General features: G+C 36.3%; 3 protein-coding genes and 1 long non-coding RNA gene across 5 annotated transcripts; 3 read left to right on the top strand and 1 right to left on the bottom strand.

The window, feature by feature from the left end:
• The first annotated feature begins 400 nt into the window (after nt 1-400).
• On the top strand, nt 401-3,690 carry LOC130986602 (jacalin-related lectin 3). The gene is made up of 7 exons (XM_057910057.1): nt 401-489; nt 581-793; nt 1,345-1,782; nt 2,185-2,436; nt 2,508-2,888; nt 2,959-3,180; nt 3,257-3,690. Exons 1-7 carry the CDS (start codon nt 487-489, stop codon nt 3,560-3,562), a joined length of 1,815 nt encoding a protein of 604 aa, XP_057766040.1. The 5' UTR covers nt 401-486; the 3' UTR covers nt 3,563-3,690.
• A 143-nt stretch (nt 3,691-3,833) lies between these two features.
• LOC130986603 (protein FAR1-RELATED SEQUENCE 6-like) lies at nt 3,834-9,472 on the top strand. The gene is made up of 2 exons (XM_057910058.1): nt 3,834-4,247; nt 8,983-9,472. Exons 1-2 carry the CDS (start codon nt 4,037-4,039, stop codon nt 9,438-9,440), a joined length of 669 nt encoding a protein of 222 aa, XP_057766041.1. The 5' UTR covers nt 3,834-4,036; the 3' UTR covers nt 9,441-9,472.
• On the bottom strand, nt 6,962-7,881 carry LOC130986604 (uncharacterized). Its single transcript, XR_009089321.1, has 2 exons — nt 7,599-7,881; nt 6,962-7,515 (listed from the first exon to the last, which is right to left on the bottom strand). It is a non-coding gene; the product is annotated as an uncharacterized LOC130986604 (long non-coding RNA).
• Nucleotides 9,473-21,222: 11,750 nt separating the features above from the next.
• LOC130986601 (floral homeotic protein DEFICIENS) lies at nt 21,223-23,392 on the top strand. Of its 2 annotated transcripts, none has more exons than XM_057910056.1 (7): nt 21,223-21,583; nt 21,678-21,744; nt 21,866-21,927; nt 22,023-22,122; nt 22,750-22,791; nt 22,878-22,922; nt 23,010-23,392. In XM_057910056.1, the coding sequence occupies exons 1-7, from the start codon at nt 21,396-21,398 to the stop codon at nt 23,037-23,039; spliced, it is 534 nt and encodes a 177-aa protein (XP_057766039.1). In that variant the 5' UTR covers nt 21,223-21,395; the 3' UTR covers nt 23,040-23,392. The 2 variants fall into 2 exon arrangements, with proteins under 2 accessions (XP_057766039.1, XP_057766037.1); XM_057910054.1 differs by having other exon boundaries at nt 21,229-21,583; nt 23,003-23,392.
• Nucleotides 23,393-25,072: the final 1,680 nt, after the last annotated feature.

Raw genomic sequence — 25,072 nt, 5'->3', positions numbered from 1 at the left:
ATTTTAATTCGAGTTAGATTTCAAAATGTTGAAAGCTCATGTATTAATTGACTAAAAAATTAGTGTTGATTAAAAATCAAAATTTAAATATACTTTATGTATTTATAGACAATTAACCATCCTTATAATCATTTTACTTTTTTTTTTGAGACGGATATAATTATTTTACTTTTAAAATAAGTATTAGTAAAATAATAAATTTGATAGTAGGACACAGCCGAATTTAAACTGTACACTATTGTGCTACAAGATTCTGAGTTGATTAATCCAAAGTTAGGGCATGAAATTCCGTATGGTTGAGTGGGAAATCAAAGGCTTCGAATCAAATGCTCTCTTCTTTTGAATGTCTTCCCTCCATAGTGGAACCCAGAATCTTTGTACCTATATATAGATATATATTCTGTTGTGTTCCATGTATATTAATTGTAATCTCTCATAAATATAACATTGTTCTCAATAGCTCTCTCTGTGATCAGCGATAGTAAAATGGTTAGCCCAATATTGATGGTTAATTTATTGATGATGGTTAATTTAATTGTGTAGATGTAGAATTAACTAGGAGTAAAAATAATTGTTGCAGAATTTGGAGAGGTATGGAAAGCAGACGGTGTTGGTGGGGCCGTGGGGCGGGCAAGAGGGGCAATATTGGGACGACGGCGTGTACTCGAGGGTGAGGCAAGTGGAGGTGAGCCATGGAGATGTAATAGATTCTATCAGAATCGAATACGACATCAATGGAAGATCCATCTGGTCTGAAATTCATGGTGGCACTGGAGGCTCCAAGATAGATAAGGTATCCAATACTATTCGCTTTCATTTCACCATGCCGTCTTCAACCTTTTATTCAAACTATTCATCCTAAAAAATATACTGCCTTATATTCATCACATTATTATTAACAAACAAATATTAAAAATAAAAAAAGAATAAGTTAATCAGAATTAATAATTTGATTTAATATCAAAACATCCATTTTGCTATAATAAAGATAAAAGCCACAAAGATTTTTAAAAATATAGCTATTTTTTTCGGCTTAAAATACTGTTTTGCCTTTAATTCACGACTAAAAATATTTTTTTTTCAAAAAAAAATATTTATTTTTAAAAAAAAATTTAAAAATATTTGTTTTTTTAAAAAAATTCAAAAAAAAAATTGGTTTTTTTTTTTTTTTGTTTTATTATTATTATTTTTTTTTTAAATCTCATTGGTTATTCTTAGGTTGAGAATAGCAAAATAAAGATTTTATTAGTTCCCTCATTTTTTGTATTTTAAGCAAAGCTTAGTTAAGTTGGTATGGAGATGCGAGTAGGCTTGTAAATTTGTTTTGTTTGTATTTTGTACCAGATTAGGATGGAGTATCCAGACGAGTACCTAACGTGGGTGCACGGATATTTCGGGCATGTGTACGAACGGGGGCCTGTGTTCGTGCGAGCCCTCACGCTCCACTCCAACATGAGAAGCTTCGGACCTTTCGGAGTGGAACAAGGCACGTATTTTGCGTTTCCCCAATTGCAGGGAAGGATCGTCGGATTTCTTGGCAAGTCTGGCTGGTTTCTCGACGCCATTGGAGCTTACATCGAGCCTCTACAAAACCCTCATTCTATTTATTACTCCACCTCTCAACCAACCCATACATATGAGTATTCCATGATCCAAGGAAGCCTCGGCACCAACTATGATCTCATCCTTGCTCTCAGGCAAAAGGAAAACAATCGGACCACTTATAATCCCACCAATCTCTCTCCTCCCAACTCTCAATCATCCAAAATTTTTACTAATCAGGTTAATAATTTACATCAGAATATCCATTTTGTTATTGTTAAAATAAAAATAGCTATTATTTTAGTTTAAATTAATCTTTAATTTGTCCTTAATTCATAACTAAAAAGCTTTCTGGTTGTGAATTATAGGCAAAATATGGTCAATATTCACCACTAAAAAGCTTGGTGATTGTGAATTGTAGCCAAAATATGGCCAATTCACAACTAGTATTTTTGTTGTAAGTTGTAGATAAAATATATGTAGTCAATTCACAACTAAAGAGTTTCTTGATTATAAGAGTTAATGCCTATTTTTTTATATTTATAATAGCAAAATATATATTTTATTAGTTAAGTTAATAAATATTATGCGTGTTGTTGGTTTTTTGCGCAAAATTTGACAGTGAGTGGTTTTAATTTTCAGAATGGCGGTGGCGGCACGAGTGAGAAAATTATTGAGAGAGTGGCATCTAAGAATATAAGTGGGGTGGTTACGTCGGGGCCGTGGGGCGGCAGCGGAGGGAGCGCGTTTGACGATGGTGTGTACGACGGCGTAAGACAGATCAATCTGTCGCGTAATGTGTGCATTGTTGCCATTCGAGTTTGTTATGAGCGCAACGCCCACATCGTTTGGGGCTCCAAGAATGGCGGCACAGGAGCCTTCAAGACCGACAAGGTACCTTACCTACCTACCTCTCTGTATATATTCTCAAATTAAATCTTAATTGCATGTTTGGTTTTTTGCAGATTGTTTTTGATTATCCATCGGAGATGTTGACCCATGTGACGGGCTATATTGGGCCTGCGATGATAATGGGTCCAAACGTGATGAAATCGCTGACCTTCCACACCACAAAAGGCAAGTATGGGCCCTACGGAGAGGAGGAAGGGGAGTTCTTCTCTACTAAGTTGCAGGAAGGATCCATGATCGTCGGATTTCATGGACGGAGAGGATTGTTTCTTGATGCAATCGGCGTTCACGTTCTAGAAGGCAAGAAGCAGCACATGTACATGTCTCCCACAACTAATAGTAATACCAAAACCTCTGCTTCAAACCATGCCGCATTGGTAGCTAAAAAGGCAGCCGAATGGCCTTTCAAATTTGGCAAGCGAGGACAAACCGATGAGGTACGTAGTTTTACAATTAACAACCCTGCGCGGTTATATATAGAAAAATGAGTGCAAAAATGTGTTTTAGGTTGTGCATCGAACAGTGAAGGATCCAGCTCCATACGGGCCGGGGCCGTGGGGCGGGGAAGGAGGGAAGCCGTGGGATGATGGAGTATTCACAGGGATCAAGCAGATCATTCTTACAATAACAGATGCAATTATCTGCAGCATCGAAATCGAGTATGACCGAAATGCACAATCTGTGTGGTCTGTTAAGCACGGCGGCGATGGGGGACAGACGGCAAATCGGGTTAGACATATAGATCGATCGATCCTAATTAAACATGAAACAATTTTTGTTTATATATATATGTTTTTGGTTGCAGGTGAAGCTAGATTGCCCGAACGAGGTGTTAACATGCGTAAGTGGATATTACGGTGAGATGAAGAAGGAGCAATTGCAAGGAAGTAAAGTGATCCAATCATTGACATTTCACACAAGTAGACGGAAATATGGGCCTTTTGGTGAAGAAAGTGGCACGTATTTCGCGTCGGGAACGACGGAGGGGAAGGTGGTGGGGTTTCACGGCAGGAGCAGCACGTATCTGGACGCTATCGGAGTACACATGCAGCATTGGTTGGGGAATAGAAAATCCTCCAAGCCTTCATCACTTATCAAATATTTTTCTTGATTCACTTGTTATTTTCTTCAGATATTGCTATTTTAATACACCTCAATATATTGCCCTTTCCGAAGCTGTTGTTGGCAGATTTGAACAACAAACAACATTATTAAAGAAATTTGATATTGTTACAAGTATGATAATGGTGTTTTGATTAAGTTTTCTAAGCAAATTGAAGTGTGAAACTGCTACGCATTTGATATTTGGGTGTATGATAAGTACTATGTACCCATAATTACAGTTCGGATCCCCTGTCCCCACTCCCCTGTCCCAACCAAATACTGCGTCGTTTTAATTACTCAAAATATGCTGATACTAAATTAATAATTCAACTCGCCAGTGAAGCACAGCTCGGCTAGGTGAAGCCGTGATCTTCATCTTTCTATTTTTTTTTTCTCCAACGCGAATTTTTATATTTTTGTTTCCTTTAACAGATTGAATCCATATCCGATTTCTTTGGAAATTTTGTATCTCCACCGAAAAATGGGGATTTCATCCGCATCACATCATTTGGCAAAGAATATTCATCATCAATCAATCTTTTCGGTCCATCGTTTGTTCTTCTTCTTCTTCTTCACCAAATTCCATAATCAATATTCAGTGCTTTTACTCTGCCATAAGAGTCAATTTACTGTGGGGAACATCACGACGTCCATCTTCGGCACAATCGAACAGTTTACCTTGAAGACGACGCGTGAGCTTTAATTTACTTTTTGTAGTTCTTTGTGATATTCTTAATTTGCATAGGTCGCTGATTAATTCGAACTATTGTGGCTAATTTCTCATTAATTTGATCACTCATATGCATTTATTTAGTGCTTCTATTTTCTTCAGTCTTTGTTACCGCCATTGTTGTTTGAAGAATAGAGTATTATGATTGACTGAAATTTTTTGTTGTGTGCTTGTAATACATTAACAAAGAACAGAATTGTTGTCTGGAGTAGATGTTGAGTATAAGATTAATTGAGTTGGATTATATATGTATATTGATTGCAAATTGGATTTGATATAATGACAATATAGCTACATGCTTCTGCTCTAAAACATTTGAGAGTAAAATTTTCTTTCAACAGATTCATGCGTTTTTTATGTCCTGTTATTAGCCTTAACTTATATTTTATTTTCTTAAATAATCTTTAATATAGTATAGAGGATCAATTGTGAGCTTCTTTGACATTTAGTTCACGTGAACATTTTTATTATTTTATATTTAGTTTGGATCAATTTTGTTTGAATAGATTCATGCGTCTTCTATGTCCTACTGGCCATGATATATAAATAAATATGTATGTATATATATATATATATATATATATATATATATATATATATATATAGGGAGAAGATCCATAGAGAATGCTAAGTATTTTGAGAAAGAAGAATTAATCATAGCCCTTAGATTTAGTGAATCTGACGGTACATATCAATTCTTTTTAGTTTCATCCGTTTAGTGTAATAAGGTTAATTAAGTAATATTGTTTTTTTATGTAACCAACTTTAGGTTGACCGAATCTCACTTATTTTTGGATATAGTTTTCAAGATTTCATTCATTAATTTTATATTATTTATTTCTTAATTATTCCTCTATATTTTTTATATGTAACCGTTTTTTTTATGTTTTATGTTACCCTTAAACTCGAGAATAGCAAAGTCTGTAAAGTTTGTAAAGCTTTTAATTTTCTTGTCCTTGACAATGGAAGAAGGTAATGATTTTCTTAATTTTTTTAATTATTGGATGTAGTCGTGTGTTGTTGTTTTTTTATTTTTATACATTTTTTTGTTATTGTTTGTTTTGTATTGTGATTACTAAACAGAATAGGTTAAGTTTTGAACAAAGGATAAATTAACATATTCATATTATTATTATTCGAATAAACTACTACAATTTTGAATAATTGATTATATTTTTCTTCTTTTATAAGTTTATTAGTAAAAGGTAATTTAATTGAATTAATACATGATTCGAAATTATATTAGTATATATTTTGAATAACTAGTTTATTATTAATGAATAAATTAATCATATTAGGTAAAAGCTTTGAATAAATGACAAATCAACATATTATTCGAATAAACTTCCAGAATATTTTGAATAATTCATTATAAATTTCTTATTCATAATTTTATTTGTAAAATGTAATTGAATATAATGAATACATGATTTGAATATGTAGTTGCATTATTCGAATACATATTGTTTAAATTTTGAATAACTAGTTTTATTTAGATGTTCGTAATTTTTATTTGCTTGTTCGAAATGTTTTATGATAGATATTTTATGTCTAACAAGAAAATTTTGAATATTTTATTTAAATGTTCGTAAATTTTATATGCTTGTTCAAAAAATATTATATTAAATATTTTGCAATTCTCAATGACATATCAATAATCAGATATCGAGTTGAATGTGAAAAATGTTGTTTTCGCACTTCTACCTATTTATCAGAATATTTTATATATTTTAAGTAAAATAAATTAAGTATCAAATTCTGTAAAAGTTAAAAAAAAAACTATCCTCTATTTTACTCTTATTCAAAATTTTCTATGTCAATAAGAAAGATTCGAATATTTTATATAGATATTCCTAATTTTATTATGCTTATTCAAATAGTTCTATGTTAAATTCTCAATCATATATTTTTACAATTCTCAATCAAATATTATATGTTCTATGTTAAGAATTTTTACAATTCTCAATCAGATATTAATAAATTCAAATATTTTATTTAGATGTTCATAATTTTGTTAAGCTTAATCGAAAAGTTTTACATTAAATATAGGAAATTTTCAAGTTTTTCAAAAATAAGTCACGTTTTTTATGACAAAAAAAATGTAAATATTTTATTTAGATGTTCATAATTTTCTTACGTTTATTCGAAATATTTTATGTTAATTATTTTAGGTCAACAAGTAAAATTCAAAAAAAATATTTAAATATTCGTTATTTTTTTACGCTTATTCGAAATATATTTTTTAAAATAATTTTACAATTCTCAATCAGATATAAATATGAATACAATATGTAACGAATAATCACAACTTTTCAATGAACAAAACATAATTTTTTAATGAATATAATACAATTTGTACTTACAAAGAATCTCAATTTATAGACGAATAGAACACAATTTATAAATGAACATAATATAATACAATGAATAAGTCCCATAGATATTTTGAATAATCGTATAATGAATATGTTGTATTTTAATTGAATAATCATTATCCAATAATGAACAAGCTACACTAATGTATTGAAAAAATCACTACTATTTTATTACACATTATAACAGAACAAACTTCAGCAATTTAATGAACAAGTGTTGTTTATGTTTTGAATAATACTTGTATCTTATTCAAACTTGATCAATGTCAATACAGCAATGATGCTGGAGGAGGATGATTCAACATGAATATGCATTGGCATATATGAAAAGCAGCTCAGTGAATACCAATGAAGTTATAACATGCTAAACAAGAAATTTTGACAGAACCACATACTCTGACCCACAAAAAGAGAACTTAAATGCCAACATTGAAGGCAGACAATTTTGTAGCATACACGAAATACATGAACATTTCCACGCATAAAAAAGAAACTGACTGCAAATCCAAAGATAAATTCAGAATCCAAAACCAGCAACCAGAAGGCAATACATATCAGCTTATTTTCCAGTAAAACTAGATGGTAGAGAGCTTTTCAGAGTCACAGATAATTCGAGTATTGATAACTAACTTCAGTATCTGTGCTCCATCTTCTCCTTTTTCAGGTCCTACTGCACATATGAATAGGTGCCGACGACGGGGCTGAGAAGGAGTGTGGCGCTGAGTCAATTCTCAGAGATCTTGCCGGACAAATCCTTCCAGAGGCGACAACGAGGTTCCATATCCCAATTTTTCCCTGTTCCCAAAACTCCAAACGAAAGGAGCCCTAATTCAGTGTCAACGATAGGCCTCGCCGCTGCAATTTCCGACGAACAATCTCGTTTTACTGTATTGGAAAAATTTTACTTCAATCTAAAGTATAATAAATATAGAACTCACCTTCTTCGATCTTATTTTTTCCGGCAGCAATGATGAACTATTTCTTCAGTTTCTCTTCGATTCGTGACAAAAGTGGCTGAAATTTTGATTTTTTGTCTTCAGAAATTCTACTCTAATTTACCCTACATTAACCACGAAGAGGAGAAGTTGAAGAGTGGAAATCGGGATTTGATCGAATATTCGAGATTACTAGGGAATGTAAATTTCCCTTTAAGCCCTTTTTCGTCCATAATTCATTATCTGAATTATTCAAAACGCGTTTTTTTGTTTTGTTTTTATTTATTCGAAGTTATTGTGGCCGTTGGATTTGGTGGATCTAAAGGTAGGGGTTTATTCTCTATTCTCTATTAGAGTAGTATTCTCTATAGATCCCTCCCCTATATATATATATATATATATATATAGGGGAGGGCTAGAATAAAAACACTCTTAAGTGTATAAAATATAAATGATTTTCAGCCCTTAGATCATCAAGATCTACGGTTGATTCGTAACCATGTTGGATGAATTCGTGGTCCTGAGTTCGAATCCTAAAGGTAACAAAAATTTATTTTTCGCAATTCGTAACCATGTTGGATGAATTCGTAATCATATTGGATAAAATTCGTACATTAAAAAACGTTTATATTTTATACACTTAAGAGTGTTTTTATTCTAGCCCACCCCTATATATATATATATATATATATAGGGGAGGGCTAGAATAAAAACACTCTTAAGTGTATAAAATATAAATGATTTTCAGCCCTTAGATCATCAAGATCTACGGTTGATTCGTAACCCTTTTGGATGAATTCGTGGTCCTGGGTTCGAATCCCAAAGGTAGCAAAATTTTATTTTTCACAATTCGTAACCATGTTGGATGAATTCGTAACCCTGTTGGATAAAATTCGTACATTAAAAAACGTTTATATTTATATTTTAAGAAGTGTTTTTACTGTAGCCCTCCCCTATATATATATATATATATATATAGGGGAAGACTAAAATAAGAACGCTTCTTAAAATATAAATTAGGAACCATTATCAGCCCTTAGATCATCAAGATCTACGGTTGATTCATCACCTTGTTGGATAAATTCATGGTCCTGAGTTCGAATCCCAAAGGTAGCAAAAAATTATTTTTCGCAATTCATGTCTTTATACAGTTTATTCATGCGTGTTATACATAAAATTCATGCATTTTTACTGGTTCGTAATTCTTAAAATAAGGGTGGTTTATTGAATAACCGCCCCCTATATATATATATAATATGTGTATATTGCATTTTGATTTTGATTTTATTGCTTTTTTATTATTCATTTTATTTGTATTTTTTATTATTTTAGTTAAATGTAAATTATTATGCTCCTTTCATGAAAATCACGTATTTTGTTACTTTAGATTGTTTAAAGATCGAACAAAAGCTTAGCATGGATAACGGATGTACATCTTTTCGTCGTTTGAGTTTTGAGCATGCCAATGAAGAACATAATCAATATCCTAGTGATATGGTAGATGATGGAAGTATGAATCAGTTGGTCAACTTGACAAGTACGAACGACAAGGAAGATACTCCAAAGATTGGTATGAGCTTTGATACTGAAGAGGATGTCTATGAATTTTATCTAAAATATTCAAAACGTGTGGGGTTTGGTATAAGAAGAAGCAAAAGTCACAAGAACAAATCTGGAGAATTAGTTGACAGGATCTTCTGCTGCAGTGCTCAAGGAAAAAGATCACATGATAAACGTGATATTTATGTGAAAAAAGCTCGCCCAGAAACAAGATTTGATTGTCAAGCTAAGTTGAAGGTTAGCAGCCGAGAAACTAGAAAACTTTGTGTAGTTCAGTTTTGTTAGGTCCGGAGGGTCTCGAATAGGTGTATGGGGGGGGGGAATACACGTATAGGCTATTTTTCTTAAAAACAGAGGGATCTCAAGATAGAGATCAAAACGAAACTTTACACGCAAACTAAGACACCTGTTAACTGAAAGGAGTTTCGACCCAACAGGGTTGACGACTGATACTGAAATACTCTTCAGTAAAGAGTTATCAGTTAAGTCACTTGAACTTAACTGATGCACATTAAGGCTTCAGTCGAGTTTGCTAAAACAGAGATGTTACAAGTCTTCCTGACTATCACAGGATAGATCAGTCAGACTGATAACATACGCAGCGGAAATAACTTTGTTTCGTAATAGCCTTTGTGGAGCACGTTGTTAGTCTTAGGTTTCTCTTTGCATTTAGTCAATATTCAGTTTATCAATGGAAAGAGCACAAGTAAGAATGTAAAAGTGAAAGCTGTAAATAACACAGAGATTTTTACGTGGTTCGAAAAAACACTTCCTACATCCACGGTCGGTTGATCAGACCAACAACTTTACTCCGCAAGTGCTTAACTGGTGCATTGCAAACCTATCCGTGTGCTTAGCTGGGTGCACACAACCGAATCAACTGAAGATCCAATCTTCAGTACCAACACTTCACTCGCGCTGGATTTCTCACTCCTAGCACGAACCTGCACTAGGATCTCACGGAGTCAGAGTACCTTCCTGAACTCCTTTTCAACTCAAACACTCGATTCTATCTCTCGAAGGGAGGTTTGAAATCTTGCCAACTAAACTTCAAAGAACAAGTTCTTTGGAGTTAGTTTTGACCAAGGCTTTGGGTAAACAGAGGTTTGCCTAAGGTCTAAGAGAATGTATGTAATCAGCAGTGACTGATTTTTGGCTTTGGTATTCTCTTCTTCGATTCAAGCTTTGAAGAGGTTAACCTCTGGCTGAGAAACAATTTTGGCAGAGTTTCAGCTTATGTCGTTGAATCGGTGAAGATTGAAGTGATTCTCGAGCGTTATTTATAGGAGAAGTCTTGAATAAATCATGAGATCTCTGCATTTAATGCGGCTGTACTTTTGGAGTACGTGGCTTCCTTTGAACGTTGGAGGTTCAGTCCGAGGAAGAATGTTTAACTGATACTTGACTTTAGTATCAGTCCGCTGAATCCACGTGGCACGCATTAAGTAATCAGTTCCGGACTGATTCTTCAACTGATACTTGAGTTGGTAACTTCAGTCTTCAGTCCTTCGTCCCTCAGTCTTCAGTCTTCAGAACAACAAACTAAACTAGAAAAGCACTCTAACACTTGAGTTCGAACAGTTCTAGTCTGTTACAATTAAGGCCTATGGATTTTGGTATCATCAAAACAAGGATTAGGATATTTCAATAATTTTCCAACAATTTCCCTCTTTTTGATGATGCCAAAACCACACAACAGTTCTAGACAAACAAAAGACAGAACTTAGAGCACAAGTTCTAAACCAGGGTGAATACTATTCCCCCTTAGCAATAGAACCTAAAAAACTTGTACTAAGAGAAAGAACCCAACAGTTCAAACACAGGACGAGGAGAAAACAGAAAAACATTAATCAGAGCCTGGACAAAGAGTCATTGTCTTCAGGTTGAGATCAAAAGAAGTTCTTTTCATTAAAAGTAAGACTGATGAGACATCAGTCGAGGTACAGAGCAAGACTTACAAGGGAGTAAAAACAAAACAAAAACACATGAGAAACCCATGGACTCCAGCAGTCTGCTTGGCTACGCCTTTGAACTTCTTGATCTTCATCTTCAGTCTTCATGTTCCTAAGCTTGTTCCATTCACACTTGTTTTCCTTTGACTTGAGGTCTTTCTGGCTAATCTTCCTCATGATCACCTTGATGATCATTTTGCTTAATCAGCTCCAGTCTTTTGACTTTTCCCATTTTTTGGTAACATCAAAAAGGTAGAATTGACTGAAGGATGAAGCTAAGACCTTGCGAGAAAATAGAATCGTAGAAAGGTCCAGAGAAAGATGCTGAGGGTATGATGGAGGTGGAGAATATGAAGGTTTAGAAGGAGAAAAAAATGAAAGAGGAGAGTGGGGGTGAGAATGGAGGAGACGAAGAAAGGGGCAGAGGTTGGTTTGCGTGGCTTTCAGAGATGGAAGAGAAATAACTGTCATCATGCAAACCAAATGAGGGTGAGGAGAGGTTTCTTTATGGAGAGAGAGAGGAGAATAGGTTGAGAAGTGTGTGGGAAAGGATGATTGAATCAGTGACAGTCGTAAGGACAGCCACTGTCGATGACCCAGCACCAGGCCCATGAGGAGAAGACCTTATGCAGTGGGTTACGCCGGCTGACAACGAGCTCCTACTCATTGTTGTTGCTCCATATGGAAGCTTCACAAAAAGGTGAGAAGCTTTCCTGAGAACCAGGTGAAATCCGTCTTCTTGAGACAGGTACTTCAAACCATATAGGCCGGGCATGAGGATGGAAGACACTCTCGTCGCTGGATACAAGTGAGAATAGAGCAAGCTTTGACATCGGAGAGACGTTGAGATCCAGTGGAAGGGTCCGGTGAAGACCAAGTATGTGAGCGTCATTCTCCCACTCCATGACTTTGCAGTCATTGTATTCTCCTTTTGTTGGAACAAAAAATTTTCTGCAACTTTGGAAAGATTGGAAATTTTTCTCACAGTGAAGGCTGTAGAGAGTTGTTAGTTGATGCAGAAAATAAGTGAAGACATCAAGGTATAAATACACAAATTTACCAAGAGAAAGATGAAAGAGTTTTTCGAAAACTGTGCCTAAAATGTTTTTGAAGTAAAAATTCACGTCCGCCGTCACTGCAGAGGATAGAAGCTTCAAAAGGTGAGAAGTATCATTGCATTATGTCATGTCAATGAGATTCTCAAGAAATTTGATTACAGAGGCAAGAGGTTGGAAAGATTTTTAGAAAAGATCAGGACAAGTTAAATCAGATACGAATTTTTCCTTTTGAAAAGTACTTGTCCTTCTCGGATATTTCATTTTTCAACAATCAGTTAAAGATTTTGAAATAAACTGATTAGTCAGAGAAAACTTTTGAATTCAAACAAAAGACTCTTAACTGAAATAACTGATTTTCAAAAGTAAATTGAAAATACTTACTACTCGATTGATGAGGACTGGTTGAATTCAAAAGTAAATTGAAAATAATTGTAGTCAGTCGATACCACTTGATCCTGGTTGACTTATCAGGATGAGTTTCCTTCAGATGAGGACTTGTTCTTCATTGCTTTCCACGTCAGCGGTCGTAGAACAGCAGTTGTTTGACCACCAGTCAGCATGACTGTTTGAGAATATCTTCAAACACACCATCACTCTTCTGGGTTGATGAGGCCGATCCTTCCACACAGATCGTTGAACCTTTCTTCTGGAAGAGCTTTGGTCAGCAAGTCTGCTCTCTGAACTGCGGTCGGAATCCATTCAACAGAGATATCATTTTTTTCGACGTGATCACGAATGAAGTGATGTCGAATGACAATATGCTTGACTCTGGTGTGATGAACTGGATTCTGGGAGATTGCAATAGCACTGGAGCTGTCGCAATAGATTGGGACTTCCTTTTCTTCGATCCCACAGTCCTTCAATTGTTGGACTAACCATAGGAGTTGTGAACATCAGCTTCTCACAGCAACATATTCAGCTTCAGTTGTGGAGGTGGCGACTGAAGTTTGCTTCTTTGAAAACCATGAGATGAGCTTGTTTCCTAGGAATTGACAAGTTCCCGAAGTCGATTTGCGATCAATTTTGCATCCTGCAAAATCTGAGTCTGAATATCCGGTGAGCTTGAAGTCATCGTCAGCTGGGTACCACAATCCTAAGTTGGGTATGCCTTTAAGATATCGCAAAATTCGTTTTGCTGCATCCATGAGCTTCCTTTGGATCTGACTGATATCTCGCACAAACCCCGACTGCATATGCGATATCTGGTCTGCTCGCAGTCAAATACAACAATGTATCCAATGATTTCTCTGTATTTGGTTGAAGATACAGATTTTCCTTCTGATCCTGGATCAACTTTCCAATTTGTATTCATTGGGATCTTGACTGATTTCATGTGCTAAATTTTTTTTTTTGGGTGGGGGGTGGTGGGGAGGGGGTTGGTGGGGGCGTGGGGTAGGAGAGGGTGGGTGGAGGTTGCGAGGAAAAAAAAATTGGGGGTGGGGGGGTGGGGGGTGGGGAGTAAAATTAAAGAAAAAAAATTAATGGTTTCGATCCGAATAAGACTCACCCACTGACATTCTTAGTGTTAAGGGCAAAATTGGAAGATCAAAAAATATACATCATGGGAAAATTTTATCACACCTGTAGGTCATGATAATATTATCATGATTTGGGATGAAAATGTGGGAAAAGGGGCTGCCCGGGAAAATTTTCCCTCATGCCCGGAGAAAATTTGCTAACAAAGAGAACACATGAAAAAGATGAAAAATGAGGGAAATTATTTGTTTTCCATCCTTTTCCCACAAAGAGAACGCAGCCTTATGTGTTTAATCTTGCCTAGGGTTTTATAGTTTAATTCGCCTAGATAATTTTAAGATTAAGTTTTTAGTTAAGTTTAATTTGCAAGCATTAGTTAATAATTCCTTTTCGCCTAGTTAAGTTTAATTCACGTTAATTTACTTTTCAAGTTTTAGTTTAATAATCCTAAGTTTACAGTTTTCTCGTGACATAATTAATTGCCCTTAAAGATCTGCATTGAGAGATGACATTGGGTCAACTTACCATCGCTAGGATGTCCTTGTCCTATTGCAAGTCAATCTAGAGATGTTTCTAGTTGAGTCAAATTTTGGCGTCGTTGCTGGGGATTAATATATATAACTTAAAATAAGCATCGTTGAAACCAATCTTTTCTTATGATTCATATTGATTTTGCTTGAGGACAAGCAAGAGGCTAAGCGTGAGGGGGTTGATTTATGCTTAATTGTTCTAATTTTAGGGGTTTGCATGTGCATATTTTAAGTTATATGTTCTGGAAATTGGTGCATTTTATGGTTTGTTTTATGCTTTTCAGGAGATTTAGGTTTTATAGATGGAAGAGTGTAATTTTGGAGATTTTGGATGAGAAATACGCACTCTGGCGCCAGAGTTGAAAAGCCCGCGCCAGAGCTGAAAAGCTCATGCCAGAGCCGAAAAGCCCGCTGCAGAGCATAGCAGAGCTGCGAGGATAGCAAAGCTTACTTGCAGAGTCAGAGCTGAAGTCTCCAGAGCTGAACTTCCCTATCAGAGCTGAAATCTCCAGTGCAGAACAAACTTGTCAGAGCAGAGCTAAATCATCAGAGCTAAACTCGACAGAGCTGACTTATGCGCCAGAGCAAACCATGTAGCAGAGCAGAGCTAAAAGAGTGACAGAGTCAACGTATGCATAGCTGAACTATGCAGAGCCGAGTTTCAGAGCTCGCTACTGCCAGAGCTGACTTTTAGCTCTGTTATGCCTTATTCAGAGCTCGCTAATGCAGAGCTGACTTTTAGCTCTGCACTATACTTTCCAGAGCCGAGTTTCCAGAGTTAGCCAGAGTTGAGATGACTTGCAGAGCACGCTGCCAGCTGGACTTACCTTTGGATGCACGATTCTATTACCTTAAGAGTCCAGTTTTGAAGCCGAGTTTGATGGTAATTAGGGGTGAAAGAAGTCTATAAATAAGGCCATATTTTTCATTGTAAAAGATATCAATCCTTTTACCTCCGGCACTTAGTTTAGCTTAGTTCGAAATAATCCTTTGCCCTAATCTTTAGTTTCCGCTAGGCAGCCGAAGACTTAGGTTTATTGCTTTCTTAGTCTTAGTTTTGATTTATGTTCTAGTTAGTTTAGTTTATAGTTCTTTTAATTCATGTTTTAGATTAGTTCCCGTTTAGAGTTGTAATCACGTGACAGGTTGCTTCTCGAGACGTTTTACGGTATTTCTTAATCAAGTTTATTTATTTGCTTTTACTTGCGTTTCTTTTAAATTCTGCAATTTAAATTCTGCACTTTTAAATTATGCAATTTAGTTTATGCGTTTTAATGATGCTTTCCTTTAAATTATGCAATTTAGTTTTATGCTCATTAGATTCGAAGCTTTTAATTTACAAGTATTTAAATTCCTAGTTAGTATTTAAATTCCAAGTTCCTTTACTTTTATGCGTTTAATTCTAGCCTAGGGTTTAATAGTTTAATTCGCCTAGATAATTTTAAGATTAAGTTTTAATTAAGTTTAATTTACAAGCATTAGTTAATAATTCCTTTTCGCCTAGTTAAGTTTAATTTCACGTTCTAGTTTAATAATCCCTAGTTTACCGTTTTCTCATGACATAATTAATTGCCCTTTAAGATCTTTCTTGAGAGACGACATTGGGTTAGCTTACCACTGCTAGAGTGTCCTTGTCCTATTGCAAGTCAATCTAGAGGTGTTCTAGTTGAGTCAAATTTTGGCGCCGTTGCCGAGGATTAATATAAAATAAGCAATACGATGAGATGGAAGAGTGCAATATAAGATTGGTTTCAACGATGCAAAATCAATACGATGCTTGTCCCCGACAACGACGCCAAAATTTGACTCAACTAGAAACACCTCTAGATTGACTTGCAATAGGACAAGGACATCCTAGCGATGGTAAGTTGACCCAGTGTCATCTATCAAGGAAGATCTTTAAGGGCAATTAATTATGTCATGAGAAAACTGTAAACTTAGGATTATTAAACTAAAACTTGGAAAGTAAATTAACGTGAATTAAACTTAACTAGGCGAAAAGGAATTATTAACTAATGCTTGCAAATTAAACTTAACTAAAAACTTAATCTTAAAATTATCTAGGCGAATTAAACTATAAAACCCTAGGCAAGATTAAACACATAAAAGTAAAGGAACTTGGAATTTAAATACTAACTAGGAATTTAAATACTTGTAAATTAAAAGCTTCGAATCTAATGAGCATAAAACTAAATTGCATAATTTAAAGGAAAGCATCATTAAAACGCATAAACTAAATTGCATAATTTAAAAGTGCAGAATTTAAATTGCAGAATTTAAAAGAAACGCAAGTAAAAGCAAATAAATAAACTTGATTAAGAAATACCGTAAAACGTCTCGAGAAGTAATATGTCACGTAATTACAACTCTAAACGGAAAACTAACTAAAACATGAATTGAAAGAACTATAAACTAAACTAACTAGAACAGAAATCGAAACTAAGACTAAGAAAGCAATAAACCTAAGTCTTCGGCTGCCTAGCGGAAACTAAAGGTTAGGGTAAATGATTATTTCGAACTAAGCTAAACTAAGTGCCGGAGGCAAAAGGATTATTTTATTCATTCACGTTCAAGCCCCTTTTATAGACTTCCTTCAACCCTAATCATCATCAAACTTGCCATGCAAAACTGGACTCTTAAGGAAATAGAATCATGTATTCAAAGGTAATCCAGCTGGCAGCGTGCTCTGCAAGTAATCTTCACTCTGGCGAAAATTAGCTGCTCTGAACGTTCGGCTCTGGAAAGGGAAGTGCAGAGTTGAAAGTCAGCTCTGACATGTTGACTCTGGCAGCAAAATGTTGACTCTGTCGGTCTTTTAGCTTTGCTCTGCCGGATTTACTCTGGCGCGTAAGTCAGCTCTGGGGCGTAAGTCAGCTCTGTCGAGTTTAGCTCTGATGCTTTAGCTCTGCTCTGACAAGTTTGTTCTGCTCTGGAGATTTTAGCTCTGCATAGGGAAGTTCAGCTCTGGAGTCTTCAGCTCTGACTCTGCAAGTCAACTCTGCTCTGCTATAGAGCTATCCTCGCAACTTTGCTCTGCTACAGAGCTATCATCGCAGCTCTGCTCTGGCGAGCTTCTCTGCTCTGCTCTGCAGCGGGCTTTTCGGCTCTGACGCGGGCTTTTCAGCTCTGGCGCGGGCTTTTCAGCTCTGTACACCAAAGTGTGCCTAAAACCGCCATTCTTAACCCAAAATCTCCAAAATTACACTCTTCCATCTATAAAATCTAAATCTCCTGCAAACCATAAAATGCACTTCAGAATATTTAACTTAAAATATGCACATGCAAACCCCTAAAATTAGAACAATTAAGAATAAATCAATAACACCTCATTTGCTAGTCGATAGTCGACTGATAACTGGTATTATATGCCTCACAATGAGTGGCAAAAACATGTTCTCAACTTTCACCCCGGTTTAGCTCGGCCGTCCTCAACATACCTTATATTGCTTGAATTGTTCCTTCAAATTTGACTATCTGTCTATGGGTGAAAAATTGTACTAAAACTTAACCTTGTTTTCCCTTCTTGTTGCGAGCTTATCCTGAATTTGGATGTAAACTTGAAATATCTATCTGATATAATTGAGTTTGGCACTCCGTGCAAACGTACAACCCTTCTGACCTAAAGTTGGGCTAACTTATCGGATCCATAAGTGATTGAATTTGGTATAAAGTACTTACACTTCGTAAGCCAGTCAATAATAATGACCCATATAGCTGTGTTGCTCATTTCGATTTTGATAGTCCTGTAACGTACTAGTTTGTTTCTATATCATCCAACTTCCATTTTTGTATTTCAGAGGTTGTAACTCATCATAAGGCTTTTGGTGCTTCTTAATCACGAGACATTACTTCTCCATTGGAACACATCTTGTTAAACATTGGTACCTTATTAGTAATTTCTATGTCGTTTAAGCGGAACTACAAAGTAATGGGCAGCGTAGAAGAGATCATGGAGATAGTGCATAAATTAGGTTTGGAGGCTATAGATGCTTATTAGACAACCTAGTATTTTGTAAAGTGTTTTGACTCATGTTTTGGAGGTTATAGATCAACTTAGATTAGCCCAGATCAACCAATTTTTATTTGTAAAATCTTTTTACTCATGTAATACCTAAGTTAATCCTAATGAATGCAGTACATATATGCGCAAAAATGTCTTATCATTTCATATGCATACCCATTAATTAAAATCTCATTTTGTACTCAATATCAACCACAAACCAGCAACAATAGAACCATCAAACCAGCAACAATATCAACATAACAACAACAAACCAATAGTAAACCGACATATATACCAACAAGATACCAACAACTTAACCAAGATACCAACAAAAAACCAACAACATACAAACAGTAACAGCAAACCACAAGAACATATCAACAACATACTAACAACAATGGTGTTAGGTCCCAGGGGGTCTCGAATAGGTGTATGGGGGGAATACACCTATGGGCTATTTTTCTTTTCCTCAAAGAAAGAGATCTCAAGATGGAGATCTAAACAAAACTTTGCATGCAAACACAGACGCCTGTTAACTGAAAGCAGTTTTGACCAAACAGGGTTGACGACTGATACTGAAAGCTCTTCAGTAAGGAGTTATCAGTTAAGTTGCTGGAACTTAACTGATGCACTTATGGGCTTCAGTCGAGTTTGCCAAAATAGAGATGATAACATTCTTCCTGACTATCAAAAGATAGATCAGTCAGACTGATATCATACGCAGCGGAAATTAAACTTAGTTTCGCAATAGCCTCGGTTGAGCACGTTGTTGGTCTTAAGTTTCTCTTTGCAGTTATTCAATATTCAGTTTATCAATGGAAACAACACAAGTAGGAAAGTAAAACTGAAAGCTGTAAACAACACAGAGATTTTTACGTGGTTCGGAAAATCCCTTTTCTACATCCACGGTCGGTTGATCAGACCAACAATCCACTCCGCAAGTGCTTAACAGGTGCACTGCAAACCAAACCGTGTGCTTGCCGGATGCACACAACCGTACCACTGAATAAAACCCTTCTTCAGTACCCACACTTCACTCGTGTCAGATTTATCTTGCTTAGCACAACCCGAGCTAAGACTCTCAAAGTCAGAAAACCTTTCTGAACTCCGAATCACTCAAAACACTCAAATCTTTCTTTTGGAAAGGAGGTTTGAACGAGTGCCAACTATACTGCAAAGAACAAGTTCTTTGTAGCAAGTTTGACCTTGGCTTCTGGGTAAACAGAGGTTTGCCTAAGGTCTAAGAGAATGTATGTAATCAGCAGTGACTGATTTTGGCTTTGAAATTCTCTTCTTCGATTCAAGCTTTGGGGAGGTTGAGCTTTAGGCTGAGTAGCGATTTTGGCAGAGCTTCAGCTTATGTCGTTGAATCGGTGAAGGTTGAAGTGATCATCGAGCGCTATTTGTAGGAGAACTCTTGAATAGATCCGTTGGCGTAGAACGTCCTCAAGATTTCTTCGTTGGAGAGCAATTCGAATTTGGGCTGAGGCTTCAATCTTCGAGGTTCCTTGTCTGGTGGAAACGGCTCTCTTGAGGGACAGGAGATATGACGCCTCTGATAAAGTAACCACCAAATAGGAATGACCTCTGCAGAGATAAGATCCTGAGATCTCTGCATTTAATGCGGATGTACTCTTGTGAGTACGTGGCTTCCTTTGAACGTTGGAAGATCAGTCCGAGGAAGAATGTTCAACTGATACTTGACTTTAGTATCAGTCTGTGGCACGCATTAAGTAATCAGTTCCAAACTGATTCTTCAACTGATACTTCATTTGGTATCTTCAGTCTTCAGTCTTCAGTCTTTCGTCCTTCAGTCTCCAGTCTTCAGAACCGCATACTAAACTAGAAACGAACTCTAACACTTGAATTCAATACAGTTCTAGTCTATTACAATTAACACCTATGAATTTTGATATCATCAAAACAAGGATTATGATATTCCACAAGGTTCCCAACAAATGGTCTCAGAGGTACACTCATCATCGACTAATACGAAGAAAAAACTACATGCAATAGTCAATTCGAAAGATCTCACTATAAGGTTTCAATAGTCCTCTCAGAATATACCTTATGCCAAGCAAGAATTTTTCATCCAATGCTTGTATTTCTTTCTCTGCCTTTGCGACAACTGTCGCCCACCCTTCTATAGAATCATACGAAAAATACATTGATTTCATGTCAAAGATACTCTCAAAATCACAGGAACTCTCTGATGGACACAAGTTCTTCACGCCGCCGACGAGGATTATGTTCAAGTAAGATAAATCGGCCTCATCATCATCATCATTAGAGATATCGTCGGTCGTGAAGGATTAGAGGCCGCTTCTAACTCAATACAGATCTGTGCTCGTGGAAGCAACGGGGAGCTGGGGGAGGGGGGTGAGAGTAGGTTGCTTCCACGGTGGCGGCGAGGAGCGACCTACACAGCGAGTGTAGACAGATGAGACGAAGAAGAGGGCAACGCTATGTTAGAGTTTTCAACGCCTCTGCCGCCTCCCCCACCACTCAAACACATTAGTGTAGTGGGAGTGGCTCCTATCACCACGTGGGATGAATGAGTGAAAGAAATTGGATCAGGGCCACATGAATTGGGCTAGTTGAGTTTGGATAAATTATGTTAGGTTAATTGGACAAGTTTTGTGAAAATTAAGAAAAATAAGGGTACACTTAGTGAGTCTAATTAACTCCTTAATTTTTCTAATTTAAAAAAACATAAAAAACAACTCAATTTGATTGGAACGATTCGAAAAGAAATACGACTCAATTTTGATGGGACGGAGAGAGTAACATTCTTTTTGTTGTATATTGACACAAAGTCCAAAAAATGTCCGAAGACCGAGGTTTAATAATCTCTTTGTACAAATCCTAAATATTTCTTTCACAGTGAAAGTCAAATAGCATCCATCAATCAACTTTGAAAAGAAAATGTTAAGATGGAATAACAAAAAAAAAAATTAGGGCCATCAACCCTGTCGTGTGCAGTGGTGGTGGTGACTGATAACAAGAAATGACTCATTCTTAAATTACTTTATCAACTTCTGCAACTTTTTTTCACCCATTTGGTAAATCTTTCCATTTTTGGGTAACTTAGGGTCCCTCAAACCTCTTTAATGATTCAACCCCTCTTGCTTTCTCTCCCTCTTTTATCATATTCATCTCTTGAAAATCTTATCTCCAATTTTACAAGATAGATCTGAAGAGTTTTAGAGAGAGAGAGAGAGATGGCTCGTGGGAAGATCCAGATCAAGAAAATAGAAAACCAAACAAACAGACAGGTAACCTACTCCAAGAGAAGAAATGGTTTGTTCAAGAAAGCTCATGAGCTCACTGTGCTTTGTGATGCAAAGATTTCCATTCTGATGATCTCCAGCACTCAGAAGCTTCATGAATACATCAGCCCCACCATCACGTACCTACCAATACCATACCCCTCTCTGCTTAATTCTCATTTCATTTCTTCGCTCTTAATTAATTTAATTATTTTGTGTTTATGTTTTTTGCAGGACAAAGCAGATTTTTGATGAATACCAGAAGACTCTTAGGGTTGATCTTTGGAGCTCCCACTACGAGGTTCTTAATTTCTCCTTATTTGCTTTCTCACAAATATCAAAATCATGTTTATTTTCTTCAAGTCTATCACAGATTTTGTTTTTTTAAAAAAATTAAAAATATATTTTATACTATATGATAGAAAATGCAAGAGCACTTGAAGAAGCTGAAGGAGATCAACAGGAATCTGTGGAAGGAGATTAGGTAGATTATAGCCCCATTTGTTTTATGGTTTTTCCTTTCATTTTAAACCTTAGTTTGTTGAACTAATTAAATTAGTGTGATTTATTTATTATCAGGCAAAGGATGGGAGAGAGCTTGAACGATCTTGGGTACGAGCAGACGGTTCATCTCATTGAAGATATTGACAAATCTCTGAAGTTGATTCGCGATCGAAAGGTCTTAAATTCTCTCTCTAGCTACCCTTTTCTCTCTCTTCCCACAAGAACAATAAATTTCTAGGGTTTCCTTTATCTTTTCTTCACAATGAAAGGTGGTGTCATTTATTTGACGGGTAAAGGCTAAAGCCAATCAAATCTTGGGTTAGAGTAGATCTGCCGTTGTGGTTAATTTTTAAAATGGATATCCAAATTGAAGAAATAAATAAAGTGCAGTTATTGATAGGTTGTTGATGGACGAGTTTCAGTTAATTACCTGAGAATATGTTAGTGACAAGAACTTTGATCAGTAATTATAGAAAATGTCACAATATAAAATCCTTAAATAAAATCAGACATGACTTCTCTATATAGTTTATTTTCACTTAAATAAATGTCACAATAAAATCACTCAAAATAAAAGAGAACATGACAGGAACTTTGATCAGTAATTCAGAAATTTGGGTTTAGATATCAATTTCTGCTCTAGGCTGTTGATTTTGGCCGGATATATATCATGAATTGAATATGTTTTTATGTACGAATATTCCATCTTAGTAGAATGAGTTTGTTCTTCCTTTGTCAATTTACACTTTTATTTCGCATTAAGCTACAGTATTTATTGGAATCCTCTTACATTACATGACAGTATAAAGACCTCGAAAACAGGATCGACAGAGCCAAGAAAAAGGTAAATATAAATTGCTCAAGTCTTTCAATTTTCTTCATCCTTCTATATATGTGTATTTGATCATCCATTTCTTCCTTATTTTGCAGAAAAAGAATAGTGAAGATATACATAAGGGCCTTGCTCTTCAATTTGTAAGAGTTTTCTGCAATACTTATATATACATATGCATATAAGCTATCAATTTCAAACAAATCATTTCATTCTGGTATAGGATGCAGTTCATCATAATGATCCACACTACGGTCTAGTTGAAAATGAAGGTGACTACAACTCTATGTTGGGGTTTCGACATGGTGGGCCAAGGATCATCGCGCTTCACTTGCCGCCTAACCACCACCACCACCACCACCACCCTAGCCTGCACGGTGGAACAGGAGCCTCGGACCTCACTACATTTGCTTTACTGGAGTAAATGTTTTCTCCTATATCTATAACCGTATGTGTTTGAATTATGAATGTTGTAGGTAATGAGAGAAAAAGAAAAAGAAAAAAAAGGAAAAGATCTACGTTTGTTTGTTATGCTATCTTTTATATTGTGTATGACTATTGTAGATTTCAGTCTACTAGGGCAATGTATGCGGAAGTATTATATTGTGTCCAATTTTTTGTAGTTGAGCTTTAATTCATCTTTTATGGATTGATTTGATGTTCGTCTCTAGCTAATACTTTAACATTGATTACACATGTAGGTCATTTAGAGCATCCATATGCCAGTAGCCCTTTTGAGGGCTCTAAGACAATGAACCTCATTTAGAGCATCTCCTCTATATTGGGATTCTAAAACGAAATCTAAAAGATTCACTTTTTATTTATTCAAAATGATCTCTTCAATTTTAAAATCAAATTTTATTAAATTTAAAATTTCAATATTACGTTAGTTAAAATAAAATAGGGGTAATTGCCTGTAAATCTATAACGTTTACACGGAATTGATTTTTGCACCTAGTTTTATTTTTCTTCTTTTAAATACCTAACCTTTCGTTTTTGTCTCAAATTTGTTCGGTCACCGGTTTTTTCTTACGTCGGCGCTGGAAATGCCATTGTGCCAGCCGGAATCGTTGATTTGGCAGCCGGAAATTGATACATAGCCTATTCATGACATGTGGAATTAAAAAAAAAAAAAAAAAACAAAACAAAAAAAAACTATGTCATCATCTTCCCCACCCCACCCATCGTCTTTCCCTTCCCCCACCCGACGCTGCCACCCTCTGCCGCCGCTGTCGCCACCACCGCCCCCAGCCACACACCACCGGCGATTCGCGCGCCACCGGCGAGCTCAGTCTCAGCCGCACCCTCCACCGGCGATTCCCTCACCTCTGCGAAACATAGCTCCCAGATCCATCCATCAATTGAGCGCCCAGATCCCTTTTCACCCATCAATTGAACACTACGAGGCGGCGACGCCGCCCACTCCATCAATTGAGCGCCCAGATCCACCCACCGTCTTCCCCTTTCTCTTCCCCACCCCTAAACCCTAGTTTTCTGAAATTTCACGGAATTGTGTGGGGGGAAGTGGCAGTGTCGCGCGACTCCACGAGGCTGAGGCGCAGCGCTTCCGCGACGACCTCCAGCACGGCTGCCTTGGTCGTCACGGCTGCCTTGGTCGGCTCTGGGATGGAGAGGGTGGTGGTGGCGGCAGGGGGCGACGCTGGTGGTGGTGGCGCCGGCGTGTGGTGGTGGCAGGGGGAGAGGAAGAAGACGAGGGGGGGTGGGATTTTACTTTAAAAAAAAATTGCCACATGTCAATGAATAGGCTATGTGTCAATTTTCGGCTGCCAAATCAGCAATTCTGGTTGCCACAGTGGCATTTCCGACGCCGGCGTAAGAAAAAACCGGTGACCGGACAAATTTGAGACGAAAACGAAAGGTTAGGTATTTAAAAGAAGAAAAATAAAACTAGGTGCAAAAACTAATTCCGTGTAAACGTTATGGATTTACAGACAATTACCCCAATAAAATACAATAAAAAATATTACTCCCTCCGTCCTAAGCCGATAGACTCATTTCTTTTCCGCACAAAGATTAAGAAACTCACTTTTTGGTAGTTAAATAGTGTAGTCCGCCAAAAATTAACCTTTTTAAGTATTCTCTTATTTTTTCTTAATCACTTTTGTTTACTTATTTTATTTTAACATTCTATATTTAAAATTAATGATTTAATTCATGAATTAAGTGGCTGCATTAAATCAAACAAATAAAAAAGAATGCAAAGTGAAAAGCTGGTGGCAATTTAAATTATAAACCCAAGATTTTGTTCACATTACAGCTAATTTATGAAATT

The sequence above is a fragment of the Salvia miltiorrhiza genome, chromosome 5 (genome assembly GCF_028751815.1).
Source record: "Salvia miltiorrhiza cultivar Shanhuang (shh) chromosome 5, IMPLAD_Smil_shh, whole genome shotgun sequence".
Taxonomy (NCBI): domain Eukaryota; kingdom Viridiplantae; phylum Streptophyta; class Magnoliopsida; order Lamiales; family Lamiaceae; genus Salvia; species Salvia miltiorrhiza.
This window is presented reverse-complemented; position numbering and strand designations above follow the sequence as displayed.